The sequence below is a fragment of the Chanodichthys erythropterus genome, chromosome 20 (assembly GCF_024489055.1).
Source record: "Chanodichthys erythropterus isolate Z2021 chromosome 20, ASM2448905v1, whole genome shotgun sequence".
NCBI classification, from domain to species: Eukaryota; Metazoa; Chordata; class Actinopteri; order Cypriniformes; family Xenocyprididae; genus Chanodichthys; species Chanodichthys erythropterus.
This window is the reverse complement of record NC_090240.1, coordinates 30,878,622-30,898,680: the sequence shown is the minus strand read 5'-3', so window position 1 is coordinate 30,898,680 and position 20,059 is coordinate 30,878,622. Positions and strand designations below refer to the sequence as shown.

General features: G+C 38.0%; 1 protein-coding gene across 1 annotated transcript; it reads left to right on the top strand.

Annotated features, from left to right (window-relative positions):
- The first annotated feature begins 219 nt into the window (after positions 1-219).
- Positions 220-19,664, top strand: jph2 (junctophilin 2). The gene is made up of 6 exons (XM_067372418.1): positions 220-984; positions 7,413-8,232; positions 14,214-14,332; positions 15,603-16,576; positions 17,723-17,819; positions 17,929-19,664. Exons 1-5 carry the CDS (start codon positions 606-608, stop codon positions 17,801-17,803), a joined length of 2,373 nt encoding a protein of 790 aa, XP_067228519.1. The 5' UTR covers positions 220-605; the 3' UTR covers positions 17,804-17,819; positions 17,929-19,664.
- The last annotated feature ends 395 nt before the right edge of the window (positions 19,665-20,059 follow it).

The following is a 20,059-nucleotide window of genomic DNA, read 5'->3' as shown; positions in this document are numbered from 1 at the left end:
CAGGTCTAGAATCTAACTTTGAGAATAAACACTTAAAATAACAGACTCAGACACCACCGACCCCTGATATGGACACTGAGCCCAAACCCTATCCTGCAAGTGATCTGGCAGCGCTTTTAAAAGTGCCTGGGTGCTGAGGGCCGATTGGCCTGTATTTTTGGAACGGTGTTGGGATCTGGTAGCCTTGTTGGGACTGCTAACACATATCCAAGAGGGGAGGCAGGGAGAGGGGAGAGGGGTTGAAAGCCATGAAAGACCACTGGCTCGACAATTCGATTAAATAGATGATTGTAAACTCAAACAATATCATGTAACAACATTTTTAAAACAAACAAAAAGCAATCCTCCCTCTCCCAAGTAATTTCAACTTCAAGTTTATTTATTTTTTATTTTTTTTTAAATCAAGGATATAATAAATGATGAGCCTACACGACGATTCTACAAGTTCAGCACAAGGAAAAGATCTTCTTTCTCCATTTTACGCATCAGTGGAACCCGACAGATGGATTTAACAGCGCCTGACAGAGATCAAGTCGTTCGTTGTTGTTGATTTTTGAAGTCACATCTGAAAGTTTCAAAAGTTAAAAGTAATTGCATTAAGAGTGATGAGCGGAGGTCGCTTTGAGTTCGATGATGGCGGAGCTTATTGTGGAGGCTGGGAGGGAGGTAAAGCGCACGGGCACGGGATCTGTACCGGACCTAAAGGACAAGGAGAGTTCTCCGGTTCCTGGAATTACGGGTTCGAGGTGGTGGGAGTCTACACCTGGCCGAGTGGAAACACATACGAGGGTTATTGGTCCCAAGGGAAGCGTCATGGTCTAGGTGTGGAGACCAAAGGACACTGGATCTACAAGGGAGAGTGGACGCACGGATTCAAAGGCAGATACGGGACGCGCATCAGTCAGGGCAGCGGTGCCAAATACGAGGGCACTTGGAATAATGGACTGCAGGATGGTTATGGCACGGAGACCTATGCGGATGGCGGTAAGGTCGGAGAATGAACTTTTGTGAGTGCAAATACTGTGAGCTGACATTTGTAACGCAATACCTACACCTGAGGTGAGGAGTTCAACGAGTCAGTTTTCAGTCTTAACGAGTCTTCAAAATCATCAAAGGAGGGAAATGCAATTCTTATTTGTATGTAGTCCTCAGTTTGTTATTGATAAATTAGAAGAAAAAAAGAGATAATTTCAAATTTCAATATAACACATCGCTTATTAGGCTACCAATCAAAAATAAGCTGAATGTTTAATCATAACTATGAACAAAAACAGGTGCTACTAAACTAACAAAAATGTGGTAATATATTTTATTCATTAAAAAAAAACACTTATTAAAACGAATTGCATTGAATCGAGTGGAATTAATTTGATCCACAATAAGGAACCGGCTCATAATTCGTTCGAGAATCAAATGAACCTGGTCGCGCTGAAGCATGGTTTTGATTCGCTAAAAAACGAATCGTATGAATCGTTTGTTCCAGTACACCGATCGCGCTGTGTTAACGCACTCTAAAAAGTAGCTAGTGCATTAAACACAGTGGCTGTGTTTAGAATGGAATACTAGAACACCATTTAGTGAATAATATCTGATATATAGGCTATATTTGTAAAGAGTAGCTAATTTAAACTGTGTTATACCTTAATAAGAATTTCACATGTTTGTCACGTTACCTTATCACTGTACACGTACATCTTGGAAATGGTTATTTTGCATTTCAATCCAGTTTTGTGTAAAATTTCTTAACTTTTGATTCAAATAATGAATAAAAAGGAGATTGTAATAAGATCATATCACTGTGTGCAGAAAATTAACACCCTGCACAGTATAGTCTACAATACTACTGTAAGCGAAAAGTAGGTTCCCAACTCTACCTTACACAATAGGGCCTACCTATATATGTATCCTTTTCGGTGTTGGGGGTAACACTATAAATAATGCGAGTTATGAAATCAGATTACTTTTTCAAGTAACTAGTAAAGGCTTTTTTTTTAAAAAATTTACAACAAAATATCTGAGTTACTTTTTAAAATGAGTAGCACAAGTCAGGACCACTATCGTCAAATATGATTGATAGTGCATAGAGTTTGTATTGGCAGTTCTGGGCAAGAACTCCCTGTGCATCCATGCAGCTTAGCATGGATAAGAGCAGGAAGAGCAGTAATAACCCCCCCTAGGATACACAGAACATATGCAGATATAATTAATGTCAGTAATTTAACATGTACACATATTTCAAGAATTAGTTTGATTCAGGGGAATCATAAGGCCAATCCTGACTGAAGAGAGGAGGAGCTGGGGATGGAGGAGGGAATTTAGCTGCTGATAATACTGCTTATATATGAATGCTGTGATAGGCGTCATATTCCTATAGGTAGACATGACGTGAGTCACCTGGGAGTCAGCTGATGCGAGCTTGACTGACGTGACCTGCCAGAACTGACGCTTGATTTTGTTTTCCCATTTACTGACTGACAGCTCTCCTGTCCCCAAGTTGAGAGAAATTGTGAGTAAGTGCAAAGTAAAGTTCTTCTAGACCAAATTTTTGGTTTACTCATGTCTCTTGCACAAAAATAGATTCAGTATTCCTCAAAATTAAGAAATGCAAAGAATATTACACAAACATGGAATAATTAAATATGTTAAATAACACAAATATAGGCCTACTTTATGTAGTTAATCTCACTTTATTAACCACACATTTTGCTGCTGACCTTCGATGATTTGCCAAAAATAGAACTTTTTTTTTTCTTTTTATTAAAAATAAACAAGCAAGCCCAGCCCAAAAGTAATGTATTCCTTTCCATAAAAAGTAACTAAGTAACGCAATTAGTTACTTTATAGAAAGTAACGCAATATTGTAATACATTACTTTTAAAAGAAACTTAAACACTGATCATTTTACATGGCTAAGATTATTAAGCCGACTTCACACTGTAAGATTTTGGCCACGAATTGGCCGCCATTTTGAGAATTCTAAAAGATTCCTCTGATCCTGGGGCAAAATCCAAAAGCCAAATAATGACCAATGTGATCAAATTGTACCTCTGACAAAATTCTGGCAGTGTCCGAAGTTTTGAGACACAGTCCTGCAGTTGACTTCTCCTACGACAACCATCAAATCAAGAACCGATAGGAGCGCAGAACCTGATGATGCAACAACAAACCACCACTTGCTCCACACGTGCCTTCATTTTTTTTTTTCAAGAAAAGCCATGATCAAAATTAATGCAGGAGATTATTTTTGTTTGCTAGCCGCCATTTCTATCAGTGCAGCTCACAGACAGAGAACGTGTCATGGATTGATGGTGTAACTCAAGACGAGTCTTCTTATGTGCATCTATTTTAACGCGTCTTGACTGCCGTACAATCTGACACTAAAGACAACTGAGATCCTACAGTGTGACATGGTTTACAGCAGGGATCATGTTTGTACAATCTGACAAGAAACAGTCGTAAAGGACCATTATTAATCGTACATTGTGCACCCAGCTTTATGAAATCAGAAAATACCTTTATTAAAATCAGATTAACAGTCATTCACCGAGTTCATGTTAGTAGTATGAACTTGAGGCTTACAATGATGGAACCCTGGTGTTGCCACAGATGGCCTTTTGGGTAAATGCCTATTGCTAAGAAACATTTGCCAGTGCAGAATGGAGGGTGGTTACAAATTAGTGTCACAAATCCTGTTCTTTCTGGATGTGTGGTGTGAGTACAAATAAAAAGGCTCATTCATTAGTGGCCAAGTTGTTTTTCTTTTGTGCAGCCACATTAGGCTGTTACGTCGACATTTAGATCTACTTACTGACCTTCCCTTGTCTGGCTATCACCAGACCAAGCTCAATTTAAAATTGAACATTGGTCTGGGGAGTTTGCTATGTATTTCCTACTGCACAAGAGGCGTGATCAACAAGCATTATTCACGCAACTGGATAGTCCTTCAACCAATCAGATCAACGATCCGGGTGACGTACTTTTGCAGAGCGATGTGAAAACTCCAGACAGGCTTAGTTTGTATTGGTTTGTAGCATTGATCAGCGGTTTGCAGAAGCAGCAATAGCATCGAGCGATTTTTGCAGGTTGTGCAAAAAAACATGAAAGTGAGTGATATTTACACCTACTCGAGCGATTTGTTTGCTAAACTAAAGAAGTCATTTAGCATCGTTGAGAGGTTAAAAGGAATTGGATTGACGGTCGTGCGAGAGACGTCATCGTCTTATACCCGCCCAGAGCCATAGAAAGAGCTCTGTACCCGCCAATAGCGAGCAAGGTGGATAAGCCAGTCTGTGATTGGTTCCCGCAAAAGTGTAACAGATGCAGCAGAAATGAATGTACGGGTTTCCAGACTGAGTTGCCGGGCAAAATCAAATCGCTGGCAGATCAGGCTGGGTTTACCCAATCTAGACCTTCCCTTCTTTTAAAGGTGCAATATGTAATATTTTCTGTCCGCTAGAGGCCTATTCAAAATAAAGGCGTAGCTTGATGACGGCAAGTTTGAGAGCGGAATCTTGGGACATGTGGTCTTCACATCAACGGCCGGTGCAAAAGAATTGAGATAGGACTTGGGGAGAAATATATCAAAACAGATGTTCCCTTGTCTATTAAAACATGTAAATATTAAAGCGTCTTTGGTGTTTCCATTGTTTCTACAAAATAAAACCGGAAACCGAGGGTAACGCGGGTATGACGCAATTGACAGGCGACTCCTCACACGTCCCGGAGCCTTGGTTAAAAATGCAATTTTCTCACAATTTTCTAATAATTGTAAACATTTGGGATATTGTTAGTACTCAAGTGAACAAAATATATAACACTGGCCTAGAGGTTTTTGGATATTTTACTGCAAAATTCTTACATTTTGCACCTTTAAATCTTTTCAATTTTTAGTCTTAAATTAAGTGTATTAATTTTTAACACCACCACAGTGTTATTTTTGGGACTAATCAGCAGTTTTGACATTATCGACTTAGCTTTGCATGTGCGTGATTTTACGTTCTTAAATCAGACTTAAGAATGTATGGATGTCACTGCATTAAATAGCAAAATAGCAGCACCAAGCAGCACATGGACAAAACATTTAATAAAATAACATTAAGATATTTAATATAATTTTATACAATATTTATAACATAATATATATTAGAAAATATAACACAAAAATTTACAAGTACTTTACATTAGTGAAATATGTTTATAGTTAGGCTACTTTGATGAAAACTACCTGTAGAAGATAAAAAAAATGACATCGCTCACCAGTATATCCAAATATGGTTTAATTTTTTGTCATTTATTGAACAAAAACCCCCATAGATTTCATAGTATGTGTCCAAATACATTCTGCGGTCACTGTTTATTGGTTGAAAAGGGTGCAATTACTGTACATCATGTTAAGAGAGTGTCTAGTGTAGGTGTCTTCCTATATACTGTATCTATTGACCTGATAGCTGAGTCATCACTATTAGTAATGTTAAGGGCTAGTGCAGCACTGTGTGAATAAAGGCACAATAAATAACCTTACCCATCCCTGGGGACTGATGGATCTCAGACATGTGTTGCATGACAGGACTAGACCCACAAGACCCCATGACATAAATAACCACACGTGGTTTATTACCCCAGAGGTGGATATGAAAGAGACTGCTCGCTAGCAGTTGTACCGCTGTAAATACCATTGTCTCACATGCCTGAAGTGACAGTGAGCTTACAGGTAGCCTGAATTTGAATACAATGCAGTGTTGTAATACAATCTGTAGTTTAGTTAAAGGGATGATAATACTGTCATCATTTACTCACTTGTTTCGTTCCAAACCTGTATGACTTTCTTACTTCTGTGGAGCGCTAAAGAATATATATTGAAGAATGGCAGTGGGGTCCAAAACAACATTAGAGATCACTGACTTCATCTGTACACAGGAGGAAAAAAATGGTGTAGGATTTACTTTGAAAACAGTTTTCACTCAGAAATTGCTTGTAAATTTCACAGATAATTACAAAGAAACAGTAAATGCCCAGTGTTGGTGAAAGTTACTTTAAAAGTAATGCGTTACTCCCTAAAAAAGTAACTAATTGCGTTACTTAGTTACTTTTTATGGAAAGTAATGCGTTGCATGACTTTTTCTCACCTGGGCTGGGCTTGCTTATTAAATAATAATAATAATAATAATATTTGTTTTTAATAACAACAAAAAAAGTTACATCTTTGGCAAGTGTAAAGGCCGTTTCACACCTAAAGTGAAATGAATAAGGCTGGAAGAAATGCAAATTCATGTTTGTACAGTAGAGGGCACCGTTTTAAAAAAAACTTTCCGATGTTCTGCCATTCTGAATTGAAAAGGAACAGTATGCAGGAAAAGAAAGTTCAACACACTTTCATGTGATGTTTATCTAAAGTCATTTCTGCTTATTAGTTTGGTTGAAGTGGATCATAAAAGGTCAGCAGTAAAGACATTTGTTAAAAAAGTGAGATTAAATACATAAAGTATATTTGTGTAATTTAATATATTTAAATATGGCAGGTTTGCGTAATATTCTGAGATTGCATTTCACTATTTTTATTCATTTTGAGTAATACTGAATCTGTTTTTTTTTTGCAAGTGAGATGAGTAAATGCATGTTCACATTTATTCTAAAACTACGATAACCATCATGTTCACACAGCGCACACATCACCTCTGCACTTACTCCGTTTCTCTCAACATGGGGACAGGAGAGCTGTCAGTCAACAAATGGTTGCGTTACTTATTTGAAAAAGTATCTCAGATATTTTGTTGTAAATTTAAAAGTAATGCGTTACTTTTCTAGTTACTTGGGAAAAGTAATCTGATTACATAACTCAAGTTACTTGTAATGCATTACCCCCAACACTGATGCCCACACTATAACTATAATGATATCGGCAAAGAAGAACAATATCATTGTAATAACTTTTGGAATGTTTTTTTTTTTTTACTTTTTTGATCCACTTCAAATGTTGAACTGTACATTCAGGTGATATTTTCTTAAATACATCAGTTAAACACATCTCGGAATAAAACCGTTGTCTATTTTCATTAAAAAACATTGTAGTCCAGTAAAATAGGTTTAATAGTCATTGTAGTTTGACATGGAAGGCATGATGGTGGTTCTTCAAAAGCCACTAATAAACAGCCAATATCCTAGAAATAGGTATGCTTATAAGCTATACCTAGTTAATAGTGAGAATTGGACCCAAAACTAAAGTGTTACCATCTTTTTATTTACAAGTTCAAAATCAAAAAAAGAAATCACAGATATTTTATTTTAAGAATATCTTCTTTTGTGTTCCACTGAGGAAATTAAGTCATACAGGATTGGAACGACATTACAGAATTTTCCAATTTTAGGGGAACTATCTCTTTAACGTTGCCTGATTAATGTCTTTGGCAATACAGGTACCTTCCAGGGCCAGTTCACTGGTGGCATGCGGCACGGCTATGGGGTACGTCAGAGTGTTCCCTACGGCATGGCAGCGGTGGTGCGTTCTCCTCTGCGGAACTCTCTGAGCTCCCTGCGTAGTGAACACAGCAATGGGACGCTCCTGCAGCAGGACATCCCGGTCATCACCGCCACTAATGCATCAGGCCAGGAGACTCTGGTCAACTCGCCCATGCCTCTGGGCCCATCTCGTGGCGGCTTCGCCCTCACCCTGCAAGTGGACCCAGATGCGGTCAAGCCCAAAAAGAAAGGCCTCTTCCGCCGTGGCTCACTTCTTGGCAAGCTGAAGAAATCCGATTCCCGCACCTCTCTCTCCAGCCAGAAGAGCAAGATCAGCTTTTTGCGGAGTGAGTCAGCTCTTAGCTCCGCCGCCAGCGATGCCAACTCCACCATCAGCCTGGGTGAGAGCGAAGGGGAAGGTGAAGGTCAAGAGTTTCCCCCCGTGGAGTCGGACATTGACGCCACCACCACCGAAGTCTACATGGGAGAGTGGAAAAATGACAAGCGGGCAGGTTATGGAATTAGTGAACGTTCTAGTGGGCTTAAATATGAGGGCGAATGGCTGAACAACCAACGTCACGGTTATGGGTGCACCACATTCGCAGAGGGCGGAAAAGAAGAAGGCAAGTATGTTAACAACCTGCTGGTGAAGTCTGTTAAGAAGAAGGTGATTCAGCTGAAGGGCACTAAGATTAAACAGAAAGTGGAGCGGAGTGTGGAGGGAGCCCAGAGGGCAGCCGCCATAGCCAAACAGAAGGCCGAAATCGCCAACTCAAGGTAAATCATTTAACTGGTCACAATTGTGGTTATTGTTTAGGTGTATAAATGAAACAAAATAAATAAATAAATATATTTACACAGTATATATATATATATATATATATATATATAAATAAAAATATAATGTACAGTGAGTGACCAGGACTTTTATTGCATCATCTGGAAAGAGAGGGTTTATTTTGCTACTGTATAATGACTGTATATTCCACCTACATGGCAATAACATTTAAAGTAGGACATCAAATATTAATTTGAGATATATTATTTTTGTCAGTGCCTTGACTGAAAATTATATAACCATAATTTAGCTAATTATAAACTGGAATAATTATGTTTTTTAAATTCTCTAAAGCTCCAAGGCTGCATTTATTTGATCAACAGTAAGTAATGGAATGATTTCTGAAGGATCATGTGACACTGAAGACTGGAATAATGATACTGAAAAATCAGAAATAAAATTACATTTTAAAAGAAAAAGTTCTTTCAAGTTGTAATAATAAAAACAATATTACTGTTTTTACTGTATTTATGATCAAATAAATGCAGCTTTAGCAAGCCTTAAAAACGTTTTTTAAAAATATAAAAAATTGAATTATTCCAAACATTTGACTTATATATATATATATATATATATACACACATATATACATACATATATACATATACATATATATACATATACATATATACATATACATATACATATATACATATACATATATATGGGAGCAAAGGTCAAATTACTCACGGTTCAGGTTTTAGGGTCACGGTTACAGTACGGTTCGGTATGCGCTATGTTCAGGGAAAAAAGGACTACTGTCCAATAAAAATAAAGAAAATAACAACAAATTATCAAACTACAAGCAACAGTAAAAATAAATACAGTAGAGCAAATATACAAACAAATAAATAAACAATGCTTTTCAGGTTTTTCAGGTATCTAATAGTAGTTTTCAGATGCAGAAATTGAATAAAGTGGCTAATCAAATGTAAAAACAACATTGCATATAATATTCATTGTGTGAATTAAATACAGATTAATCATTGATTATTAATCAAGTTACAAAAGCTATTCGGTCAAGAGCAATGAATGATTTCATTGTCTTTTGTTGTTTGATTAACAATAAAAACGTATACAGACAGCAGGAATATTAGGTTGCTGTCACTTTAAGATATAATGCATGGATACAATACACTGATACTGAACACATGCGTTCTTTCTCGAGTGTTTAAGTTCACTTAAGACATAACCTACTTTGTTTGCTAGGATACTTGCCAAGACTGGGATGTTGACAATTTTTGTATGAATTTGTCCGTTCAAGCGCAAGACTTGAAAAATAACTTAATATTTATGTCAACTAAAGAACTGATAATTATGTCAACACTTACACCGTGTTGCCAGCCAGAGGATGTGCTTTGTGGGTTTTACATAACATGTGCAAGAACAAAAAACATCCTGATACCACCTTGGTGTTGGTTTCCAGACAGTCTGTCCAAATGCAGAAATAAACAGTCTCAAAGCATGCCCCATGTTCCAAGCTTCTTTTCTATTTGTGGCGTCTTGGTGGCTAGGCCTAGCTCCAGACATGATAAAGAGGAGTGTAACGCACTGACACTAATAATACAGCTTCCCTCCAGGATAAAATATTTAGATTTCCACACACTCCTGACAGCATCTGCAGTTTATCATTGCGATGCTTACGGTTATAAACAGCAGGCTGAATTCAGGTGCAGCGGCTTTGATAAAATCTTCCCTCCTTGTAAGGAGATGCACAAACCAAAGACAAACAGCCCTGAGTTCTCAGTCATCAAATGCACACTGCTGTTGATGCTCATCCCATAAAAATGAATTCATGCATTATTAAAGATGACAACATGACAGCAGACTTAAACCAGACTGCACACAATGACAAGAAAACCAGTCAATCAAAGACCGCATTTTAGGAACAAAAAACAAAACTGCATTGTTCTCATTCCTTATACATAAGCAAAACATTCATACCTGCCAGAATAACATTCAAGTAATGTTTAAGTAAAGACTGTTCAAATAAGGAGCATTGTTAACGGGGACCTATAATGCTCCTTTTACAAGATGTAATATAAGTCTCTGGTGCACCAAAAATGTGTGTGTGAAGTTTCAGCTCAAAATACTCCACAAATAATTTATTACAGCTTTATAGCAAAAACACGCCATTTTTGTGTGTGTCCCTTTAAATGTAAATGAGCTGCTGCTCCCGCCCCCTTTCCAGAAGAGGGTGGAGCTTTAACAGCTTGCGCTTCAGTTGCTCAACAACAACAAAGCTGGAGAATCTCACGCAGCCAAAATGAGGATTGTCAGTAAGGGTGTTCAGCCTTACATTGTTCAAACCGGAGTCAGACACTGATGGAGAGGCTCAGGAAGAAGTTACAACTTTTAGAGTGACACTGGATGTTTCTGAACGGTTAGTGGATAAATTTATGTAGTTGCTGTGGGGTTGATTCAACTCATCGCCAAGCATGTGCCGTCATGTTAATCTTTTGTGCAAATCCAGTGTTGAATTGATCCTCGTTTGTGAAGCAGTCCGGCGTAAAATGATGGCATGGTAACAACACTCTACAACAACTCTTCCTCTTCTCTAAAGCAGCCCAACATGGCCTCACCCCCTTTGTTGCGTGTTCTCGGGGGGCAGGGCTTATGTAAATGTTAGGGTTAGTGATGTCACCAACCCGGGAAGAAGCTTGTTGTAGTCCCTCAGCCCTTTTGTTGTAGTCCTTAAAAAGCGATTTCTGTAAAAGAAAATATCTCCCTTTGCACTGAACTTTAAGCGTCGTAACTTTGCAAATGTTGTTTATGCTCAAACAGCAACATTACACGCTAACTAAAGTTAAAAAAGTGAAATCATAATCAAGGATCCCTTTAACATACACCTCCATGTCACTTTCTAAGTGTTTTATACAATGCCAGATCATTGTTTGAAGGGGAGATATCTGATCTTATCATTATTGGCAATAAGAGACAAACAGACTCCTTAGACCAACCCAGACAGATCAGAAAGAACAACCGGAAATCAAAACCAACACACCAAAACTTCTACAATGTCTACAATGAACTTGGCAGTAACTTTTCTGTTGTCATTCAGGTCAAAGTATGGATAAGTACAGAAACAGAAACACTTTCAGTCTGCTTCTGAATGACAAAAATGTCAATACCCTATATACCCTATCATTTACAGCAGTGGTTCTCAACTAGGAGGGACAGGGCCCTCTAGGGGCCCTCAACAAACTTTAAAGGGGTCCTCAGGATGACTTAAAATTATTTAAAATATGACAAAACAAGCATGAAAATAAGTTGAAACAACTAAAAATGTCTTATTTGGTTATTTTTTATAACGAATATACATCTTTCTAATTATTCTAAAGTCTAAAATATTTTACTTAGTAGAAATTGTGAGTGGGGGAGGAGGGAGAGGGGGCTTGAAGTCAAAAAGATTGAGATCCATAGGTTTACAGTATGACTGGCCTAAATGTGAAACATGCAACAATGGTATATACTAGTTGGGATTCTTACTCAGGATTTATGGCCAACAATAGGTTTGAATAAAATAATATAAAATATATTTTTTTTTATAAAATCAACTAAAAAAAAAATCATAAAGTAGGCTTTTTTTTTTTTTACCTTGAATAATCCAAAGCCTATCTTCAACCCCATGTCCTATCTCTACCAGACTTCCTTGCCCTCGACCGGTGTGGTGAGATCAGGGATAAAAACAATATATACATATTGGGCGTAGAGTTTGTTCAGTGGGGTCAAGGTGTGGGTTAGCCCCTTTGCTCTAATCATAGTGTTTTTAGAACAGCAGAGGGAAGACGAGACTCCTCGGAGGCCATGGCACTGGGTGTAAATGACGCACATGGGCTGGTGTCAGAAAAGAAGGCCTGCCTAAAAAAGGACAGGCACTGTTGCTATATCACAATCATGGGGGAATGCAACAGCTGATAGCCTCTTCTATCCTCAGCTTCTTAGACACACACAGACGAACCTGATGTAATCTTCCACTCTCACATTCCTCCAAAAATATATATAATTAACTAATATAGATATAAATATTGTATATTATCTAATATAAATATACAGTCTATTCCCTGAAAATCCTGATCTTGGTAAACCAAAAGAGCTCTTGATGATATTACATAAAGAAATGTGTCAGCAATGGTGTCGGATCATTTCATGGGATATAAATTCTGTCCATCCAGCAAATGAGTGAGAAGGCTGGCGGTATATAGATGTACAACACCCTGCTTAGTTCTTGAACTCGGCCACTGCAGCTCATTTTATTGGTGATTATCAGAGTACATGATATCCGGTTGCATAATTGGACTATGATGCTTTTTAATGCCTTTTAAGCTTTTTTGGCATCTTTAAGTAAATATTTTCCCATTTATGCTACATGTAAGAGAATTTATGCTTATCAAAATAAAATAAGAATGGTAAACATTTTACTGGTGGATCGAAAGAAAAACCAAGTCGAGAGATTAGAGAGAGTTTATGTTAGATAATATAAATTATGTTACTGTTCCTATAGCTAACTATCATTCATCAGCAAGAGTGATTCTAACGTCAGTCATTGAACTGACTCTTTCTGTCTGCATATTCATAGACAGACAGACAGACAGACAGATAGACAGATAGACAGATAGACAGATAGACAGATAGATAGATAGATAGATAGATAGATAGATAGATAGATAGATAGATAGATAGATAGATAGATAGATAGATAGATAGACAGACAGATAGACAGATAGACAGATAGACAGATAGACAGATAGATAGATAGATAGATAGATAGATAGATAGATAGATAGATAGATAGATAGATAGATAGATAGAATTTAGGTATGAAAGCACCTGCCAAGAATTTACTGCAGATATTACTGTAAATGTATATCTACGACATACCAATGGGAGGGTCTAAACGTTCCACTTACAGCCAACCTCAGTACAGTATCTTTAAAGTAGTCTGGCTATTTTGAACTCAGGATAAAATTACAGTATGGAAAATATCACATAGTAAATACTACAAAACTTTTAAATCAAAGTGACTAACAAAAAGTTTAAGAGTGAAGGTTTGTCATCTGTACTGAAAAATAATAATTGTGTAAATCTTTGAATTTCCTGCATGACTGATGTGTAAACATGGAAAGAGGTGTTTGTTGTCAAATCATGTGGCTGAAACTAATGTTTTGTGGCCTGCACTGTAATTGTGCAGTGTGCAGTAATTCCTAATGTGACCAACACCAATAAAACATGAATAATTTACCTCATGAATATAATCAGTGCATGCGGTAAAGAATAAAGGGTGGTCTTCTCTAAAGGAGTGTGTCTTATCACAGCAGTACTCATCTCTCACTGTGAGGTGCATGGTGTTAAAAGAGTGATTTATTTTAGTTTTAGCTCAGTGGGTGAAGAGGACACCCTCTTCTGCTATAAATAACCCCCCTGTCATTCGACCCCCAGCACACTTCTTCCTCTTGCATTCAAGTCAAACACGCCGTGAGCAACCCAAACTCTTGCAGCTCTGGGGTTTTCTCTGGAACATTCTTCAGTGTTATTGTTGTTCGAGTGCACTGTCTGGGATGGGTACTGGGATTCTTAAGGGGGGATGTTAATGTTACTTTTTATAGTGTAGACAACTGCTAACCCATCTCTCCAAATAAAGATGAGACGGGGTGTCTTGGGTTGCTCTGGTTCTATCAGCAAGATATGGGTTGAAATTAGACAAATACACATCTAATATTATGGGAAAAAGTGACATGCCTTTCCTCTCATAACATAACAAATAGCCCAACTATATGAGGACTAAAGGTGGTATCTTTGCCACATGAAAATATTAAATTAATTATTCTAATGAAAAAAAGTTTTTCTTTATTAGTGCACCTCTGAAACTCTGACACATCATATTACATTTATACTAAATGCCTTTTTCCCCTCTTCACAGAACGGCCCATGCCAAAAGCAAAGGAGACGCCGCAGAACAGTCCGCTATTGCTGCTAACAATGAGTCTAGTATCGCTCGTGTGGTTGCCAGAGAGCTCTCTCCCTCCTTCCATCAACCAGGTAGGTAGAAGACTTAATTGTCTGCTAAATGTATATCAACATAGGCCACACAGGGTCAGAGGCTGGTTAAGATCCTCACAGTCTAATGACAGTGTGTTTGAGCTCAGAGAAGTAAACGTAGCAGGTATGCTTGTTAATCCAGACAAAGTCAGATTTACAGTATGGCAGCATTCATTACAGAACAGTCTATGTCCCTAAGTCCCTAAAGCCCACATGTAAACATCTGTGAGTGTCTGAAACAGGATTAGATTGCCGGGAAACAAGCCTCTCAGCAGTGTCTGTTCATCTGAAAGGTACGGCTAAACTTTTGAAGATTTTATTTTGGCACTGTCTGTCTCCAAAATCTTAGACAAAACTGAGGGAGCGATCATATTTCATCTTTATTCTTAAAGTACGCCATTATTATTCTGCCCCTGAGTGGTTGCATTCTTGGCCTCTGTCCGCATGGAACTGAACATGTTATTCAAGACCCTGGTCTTGTGTTTCAGTGTTAAAAATATAGTATAGGCCTCTTTTGCGCTTTTGTGAAAATAATAGAAAAGAAATGTGATAATGTGATAAAGGTTCAGACAGTGAGGCAGCAAATTTAAATATGGACTCCAGTATACCCTCAAATACATTAATGCATGCACTTCCAATTATCTCATAACTGCCAGCACTTGTAAGAATTTTAATGGAAAGTAAAATAACACAAAACTATTTATTTTGCATGAAAAAAATGGTTATAGTGCACAGTCTATTATATCATCCACTCCTTTATGATACTAAATGTGAGACCAAGCAATTGTCAGGAATGACAGATAAAAAAAAAGAAGAAAAAAAGGATATTAAAGTTATACTTTAAGATTTTAATTGTTCTTTTGGTCATTTTTTATTAAAAAAAATTAAATATCTGTAAATATCAACTGTAAAAGTGATTATAAATGTACAGTGGTCTTATCAGTGATTAGAAAAGGTATTTTATTCTACACAAGATGGCCATCACAGGTTAATAAACAGAAACCTAAGATGAATTTACCTCAAACACCAACATTTTCCAGAGAACAACAACTTATTTTGTGGAGTCAGCAGAGAGCCTAATTGTATGGGTTGCTTAGGAACGGAAATAAAAGCCTGCAAAACATAAGCATGTAATTTGTGCATGTAAATCACTCAATTATTTTATGTGTAAATATGTCAGCGTTAAATTATAATTAGCCAGTATCATATATTTATATTATTATAATTATATCAGTATCTATATTCTAATAATGCACATGGTGTCCCTCAGGTCCTGAGTATCTGAAAAAACGAGCCCTGCAGGAGGTTGCTGAGAGCAATGAGAACACGGACATTGGGATGCACGAGCCCTTGTTAACTGAGGATTCCCTACCAACACCCCCAGAGAGCCCCTTCATGCATGAGATGGAAAGTCCAAGACCAAGTTCCACCTCTGCACGCACCCCCTCACCCACTCCGGTCATCGTCCCTCAGGCACCCAGCAAGGAAGATCCAAACCTCTTGAGCCCTGGTAGCTGGAACGGAGACAAGGCCAGTCGAGGCAGTGGTAGCAGAGGCAGCAGTCGAGCAGGTAGTAGGCCGAGCAGTAGACCCACCACTCCGTCTTCCACTCCTGCCGTTGCTCCCGCTCCAGCAGTCGCTCCAGCAGCCACTCCTGAGGAGCATTCTGCTCCCAGCAGCAAGGCCCCATCCCGTACCCCTAGCCGCCAAAGTGCCAAAGCAGAGCAGGGTTTGGACCTGGAAATCAAAGCCCTGCAGAAAATGGACTCAGAGTCAAAAGCAGCAGAACCCGTCCCTGCTGCAAAGCCAGTAAGAACCAACCTCGTCCTCCACACCGACGAAGAAGAACCACCACCTCGCCCTGCCTCTAAGCTGTCCTCCAAAGCAGTCACACCAGAGCCAAAGGCTGCTGAAGTCAAACATAGAGCTGAAACAAGGGAGCCTGTAAATGAGCGCCCTGCTTCGATGACAGAAATCAAGCCTAGGTCTTGGACAGAAGTAAGGGAGGAGAAGAAATTAACCAACAAAGTTGAGCCTAAACCTTCACCGAAACGAGAACCAAGCCCTGCCCCGAAAGCTGCACCAAAGCCTGAGCCCAAGTCAGTGCCTAAACCAGAACCTAAACCTGTTGTCAAGCCGGTTGCTAAACCAGTTGCCAAGGTCGAGGCCAAAATTGAGATGAGGCAGAGGTCTATTGTGAAAGCCACTAGTGAAGCCACACAAGAGTCTCTGGAGCTAGATGAGGTAAGGCAAACGAATCAAACCTTGATATTCTTATGAGGTCTCAATTGGTCTTTTCAATGGATATTTGAATCCCATTAGACATCGCAAAGATTGCAGACAGACTTCCAGACTTGCAAAGCATTAAAAAAAAAAAATTAAACAAAATTTCTTTTTTACAACCTTCCTTTGTATGTACAGTATGTAACTACAAATAATTATTGTTAGATTTCAGAGGAAAAACAGATTACAATTCTTAGTCTCTTTGTTTCACTCAGTCCAACAATATGTTTCTGAATGTGTTGGAACCACTTTTATTCTGGTGCATGAATTTGTTTATTTTGAATAACCAAAGCCCTGTTTTCTTGCATTAATCAGTGAATCTCAATTCAGTGTACACTGTACCTATCTTAGCTTCAGATGTCCTCCCATTTGGCCATGTTATGAGAAAGCTCATTCTTCTAAACAGCTCTTGAGTAGACAGAAACACACTGATCTGAAACACTGACAGATTGTGTTCCTTGAAATCTAGCCCTGGCTCCAGTCCTCTGACCACATTTTTCACAATCAGGCATATCTATTCAAGGCTGAACCCTCAAAATGACAAATTCTCACCTTCAGAAAGCCCCTTGTGGTCTGTCAGAAACCCAGTATTGCATTGCTTCACAGCAGCATTTTCATGGCTCACTGATAATATGCCACACCAATCAGCTGCTCCTAGTATGGAAGAAAAAAAATGTATTTGCAAGAAGAAAGACTTTCACCCATTGCATCTGAAAAATTTGGGATTTTATTTCTATGGGTCCTCTAAAGCAGGGGTGTCCAATCCTGCACTTGGCTGGAGGGCCAGTGTCCTGTATAGAGTTTAGCTCCAACCTACCCCAACACACTTGCCCTACAGGAACAGGAGTGAACACTCCTGCTCTAAGACAGCAGTGTCCAATCCTGCTCCTGGAGGGCCACCTTCTTACATTTTTAGCTCCAACACACCTGCCTGGAAAGTAACCCTGAAGGCTTGGTTTGCTGGTTCATGTGTGTTTATTTAGGGTTGGAGCTAAACTCTGCTGTTTTGAGCAATTCCACAAGTAAATTCCACCTGGATCACCATCATTTGATTATTAGGTTTACACAATAGACATTAACAGTTGTGAACGCTTTTTTTTTTCTTAGGGGCCAAACACAATTATGATCTGCATGGTTATATTCCTGAACATTGGTTTGGCAATTCTTTTTGTTCACATCTTGTCTTGAGATGACAAAGCCTAAGGTAAGTTGCTACATCTCCTACCTCTATCCTACAAATTTTCTTGAGTCCATTTATTAATATTTTCCCTTGTAAAAACACTGTGGGTATTATTACACACACCTTTTTCTAGCCAAAACCATCCAGGTGAAAGAAACTACCGTGGGGAGCTGTGAGGATGCACTGCGCTCCATTAACGGCTCTGTTGTTGCATTATCCAGTTTCAGAGCAGCCCTCCTGAGCTACTCAGATGGTTGCCATCTGTAATTGGACCGAGTGCTCCCAAATGATCGGTGTGTCTCAATGCCTGAACATTAAAATAAAGCATTTGCTTTGTTTGTAAAAGGTACTGCTGCATTGAACAGTTTTGTTGAAGTCTAATGCAGCTGGAACGAATCATCTATAATAAGGGCTAATTTACGTTGTGCACATTCACAATCATGTCACATATCCTATAGAGCAGAACATGTCATTTAGCACATAATATTCATCTTTGGAGAATAAACAAATAGTTATGACATTACGAAATGGGTCAATCCTGTTTTTTTCTTTACAATGGCTAGAACACACATAAAATCCACCAGTGCACTTATGCTTTAACACCAGGTAGCATCATGCATCACAATCTCAGATGCTGTATGCACATTCAATGTCTTAACGTCTCCACAAAATACACAATTGGTATAAAAAGAGTTATGAGAACATTTTAATATGAAAATGAGGTCTATAAACATAAAAGTAGGTTTATATTATTAAGCTTTATCATCCCTATAGAGAGGACCTACAAAAGTTGAGATTTTAAACAAGAATCTAAAAATATCACTATTTACTGAATGGAACCAGAAAAAAAAAAAAAAAATGTTGTGGCTTACTAACTGTTGTACTGTGAATTTGTGATGGTTCTTCAGCAATTTTTCTGCCTGTATTAGACATAAAACAGTATGCAAGAGATTTGAGAATGTCAAAACCAGGTTGTGCAACAAACTAAGTGAAAATGTCCCAAATCTTTTATGCATGTTTGGACATTTGAGTGTTTTTGTACATTTCTAAATTATGTACATTATCAGAAAAATGCACATTTAATGATTTTATCTAATGCAGTATCAGAGATTCTCAATTTACCCCTCATAGATTATAAATGTTACCTCAAATTTGTAAAGGTCTTATTGGAAATATTGTTAAATGTCCAAAATGTTATTTATTGATTAAATAAAGGGGTGTTATAAATAGTCATACATAGAATAGATTTTATCCCTTGTTCATTACAGCTTTAAAATCACTAGACATTTTAGTTTGTTTTTCACTAGTTTGCAGCCTTAAATGTTTAAAGTATCTGCTGAGAATAGATGCTGTATTCGCAAAGAGAATTGTAGATCAAGCTGTACAAATACAAGTTGCACAAGATGGTTTCTGTAACATGACTTGTAAATGCATTACATTTAGTTAATAGTTAAAGAAATAGTATTCAGCATGGTTATGATACATTTCATTACTTGAGGTTTTCTCTTTTTGAAAGTTCCTGCAAATCTCCCTCTTCTCCACTTAAGTTTCTTGTGTCTCAGCACTCACAATTGAGTAATTACAATAAAAGAAAAATCACCACACTATTCAAATAAATGTTTTTCAATTGCCCAACTGTCATTCTCTTTACTTTTCAGTGTTGGACCTTAGCATTCTGTTCCACTGCATATTCATCATTATCTGAAGTTTGACAACTCATTACCACAAAATTTCTATTGATGCTAAATCTTCTCATCTAAGAAGAGGCAAGTGGGAACAAAGAATATATATTTAAACTCCACCTGTCCACCAGCTTGACATATTCTCCCCTGACAGAGTCTGAATGCCAGGCCCAATTTTAGATTAGGGTGGTTGACGGGCCTCTTCTAAGACCATTTACTCTGGTACATGTAAAGTATATTTCACTCCAATAAAGTGGCAAGTCGTCAACACTTAAGCATTTGCCAGAGGCAATAGAAAACTGACAAGAAAGATAGGTCAGTTCATTTTTAATTACTCTGCTGCACTGTTCAACACACTAGAACTGCCATTTGTACAGCAATACTGCCCTCTGCATTCAAAAAGCAGACAGATCATGCTACACTCAAAATTACATTGCTGTAAATGAGTATTCACTATTCAAAATGACTATTAAACATATTACTGTATGACGATGTATTAAAAGAAAGCCTGTGGTGTTAAATTTAGCTACAATCAAATCAATGCAACAAACATGAAGATAAATTTAGAGACATACTATATCA

What these genes read in the sequence shown, in the direction of transcription:
- jph2 (XM_067372418.1), top strand. Translation starts at nt 606, where the DNA reads ATGAGCGGAGGTCGCTTTGAGTTCGATGATGGCGGAGCTTATTGTGGA. An exon ending in TCCCTCCTTCCATCAACCAG is followed by an intron (nt 14,333 to 15,602) that starts GTAGGTAGAAGA and finishes GGTGTCCCTCAG; the next exon opens with GTCCTGAGTATCTGAAAAAA. An exon ending in AGTCTCTGGAGCTAGATGAG is followed by an intron (nt 16,577 to 17,722) that starts GTAAGGCAAACG and finishes TTTTTTTCTTAG; the next exon opens with GGGCCAAACACAATTATGAT.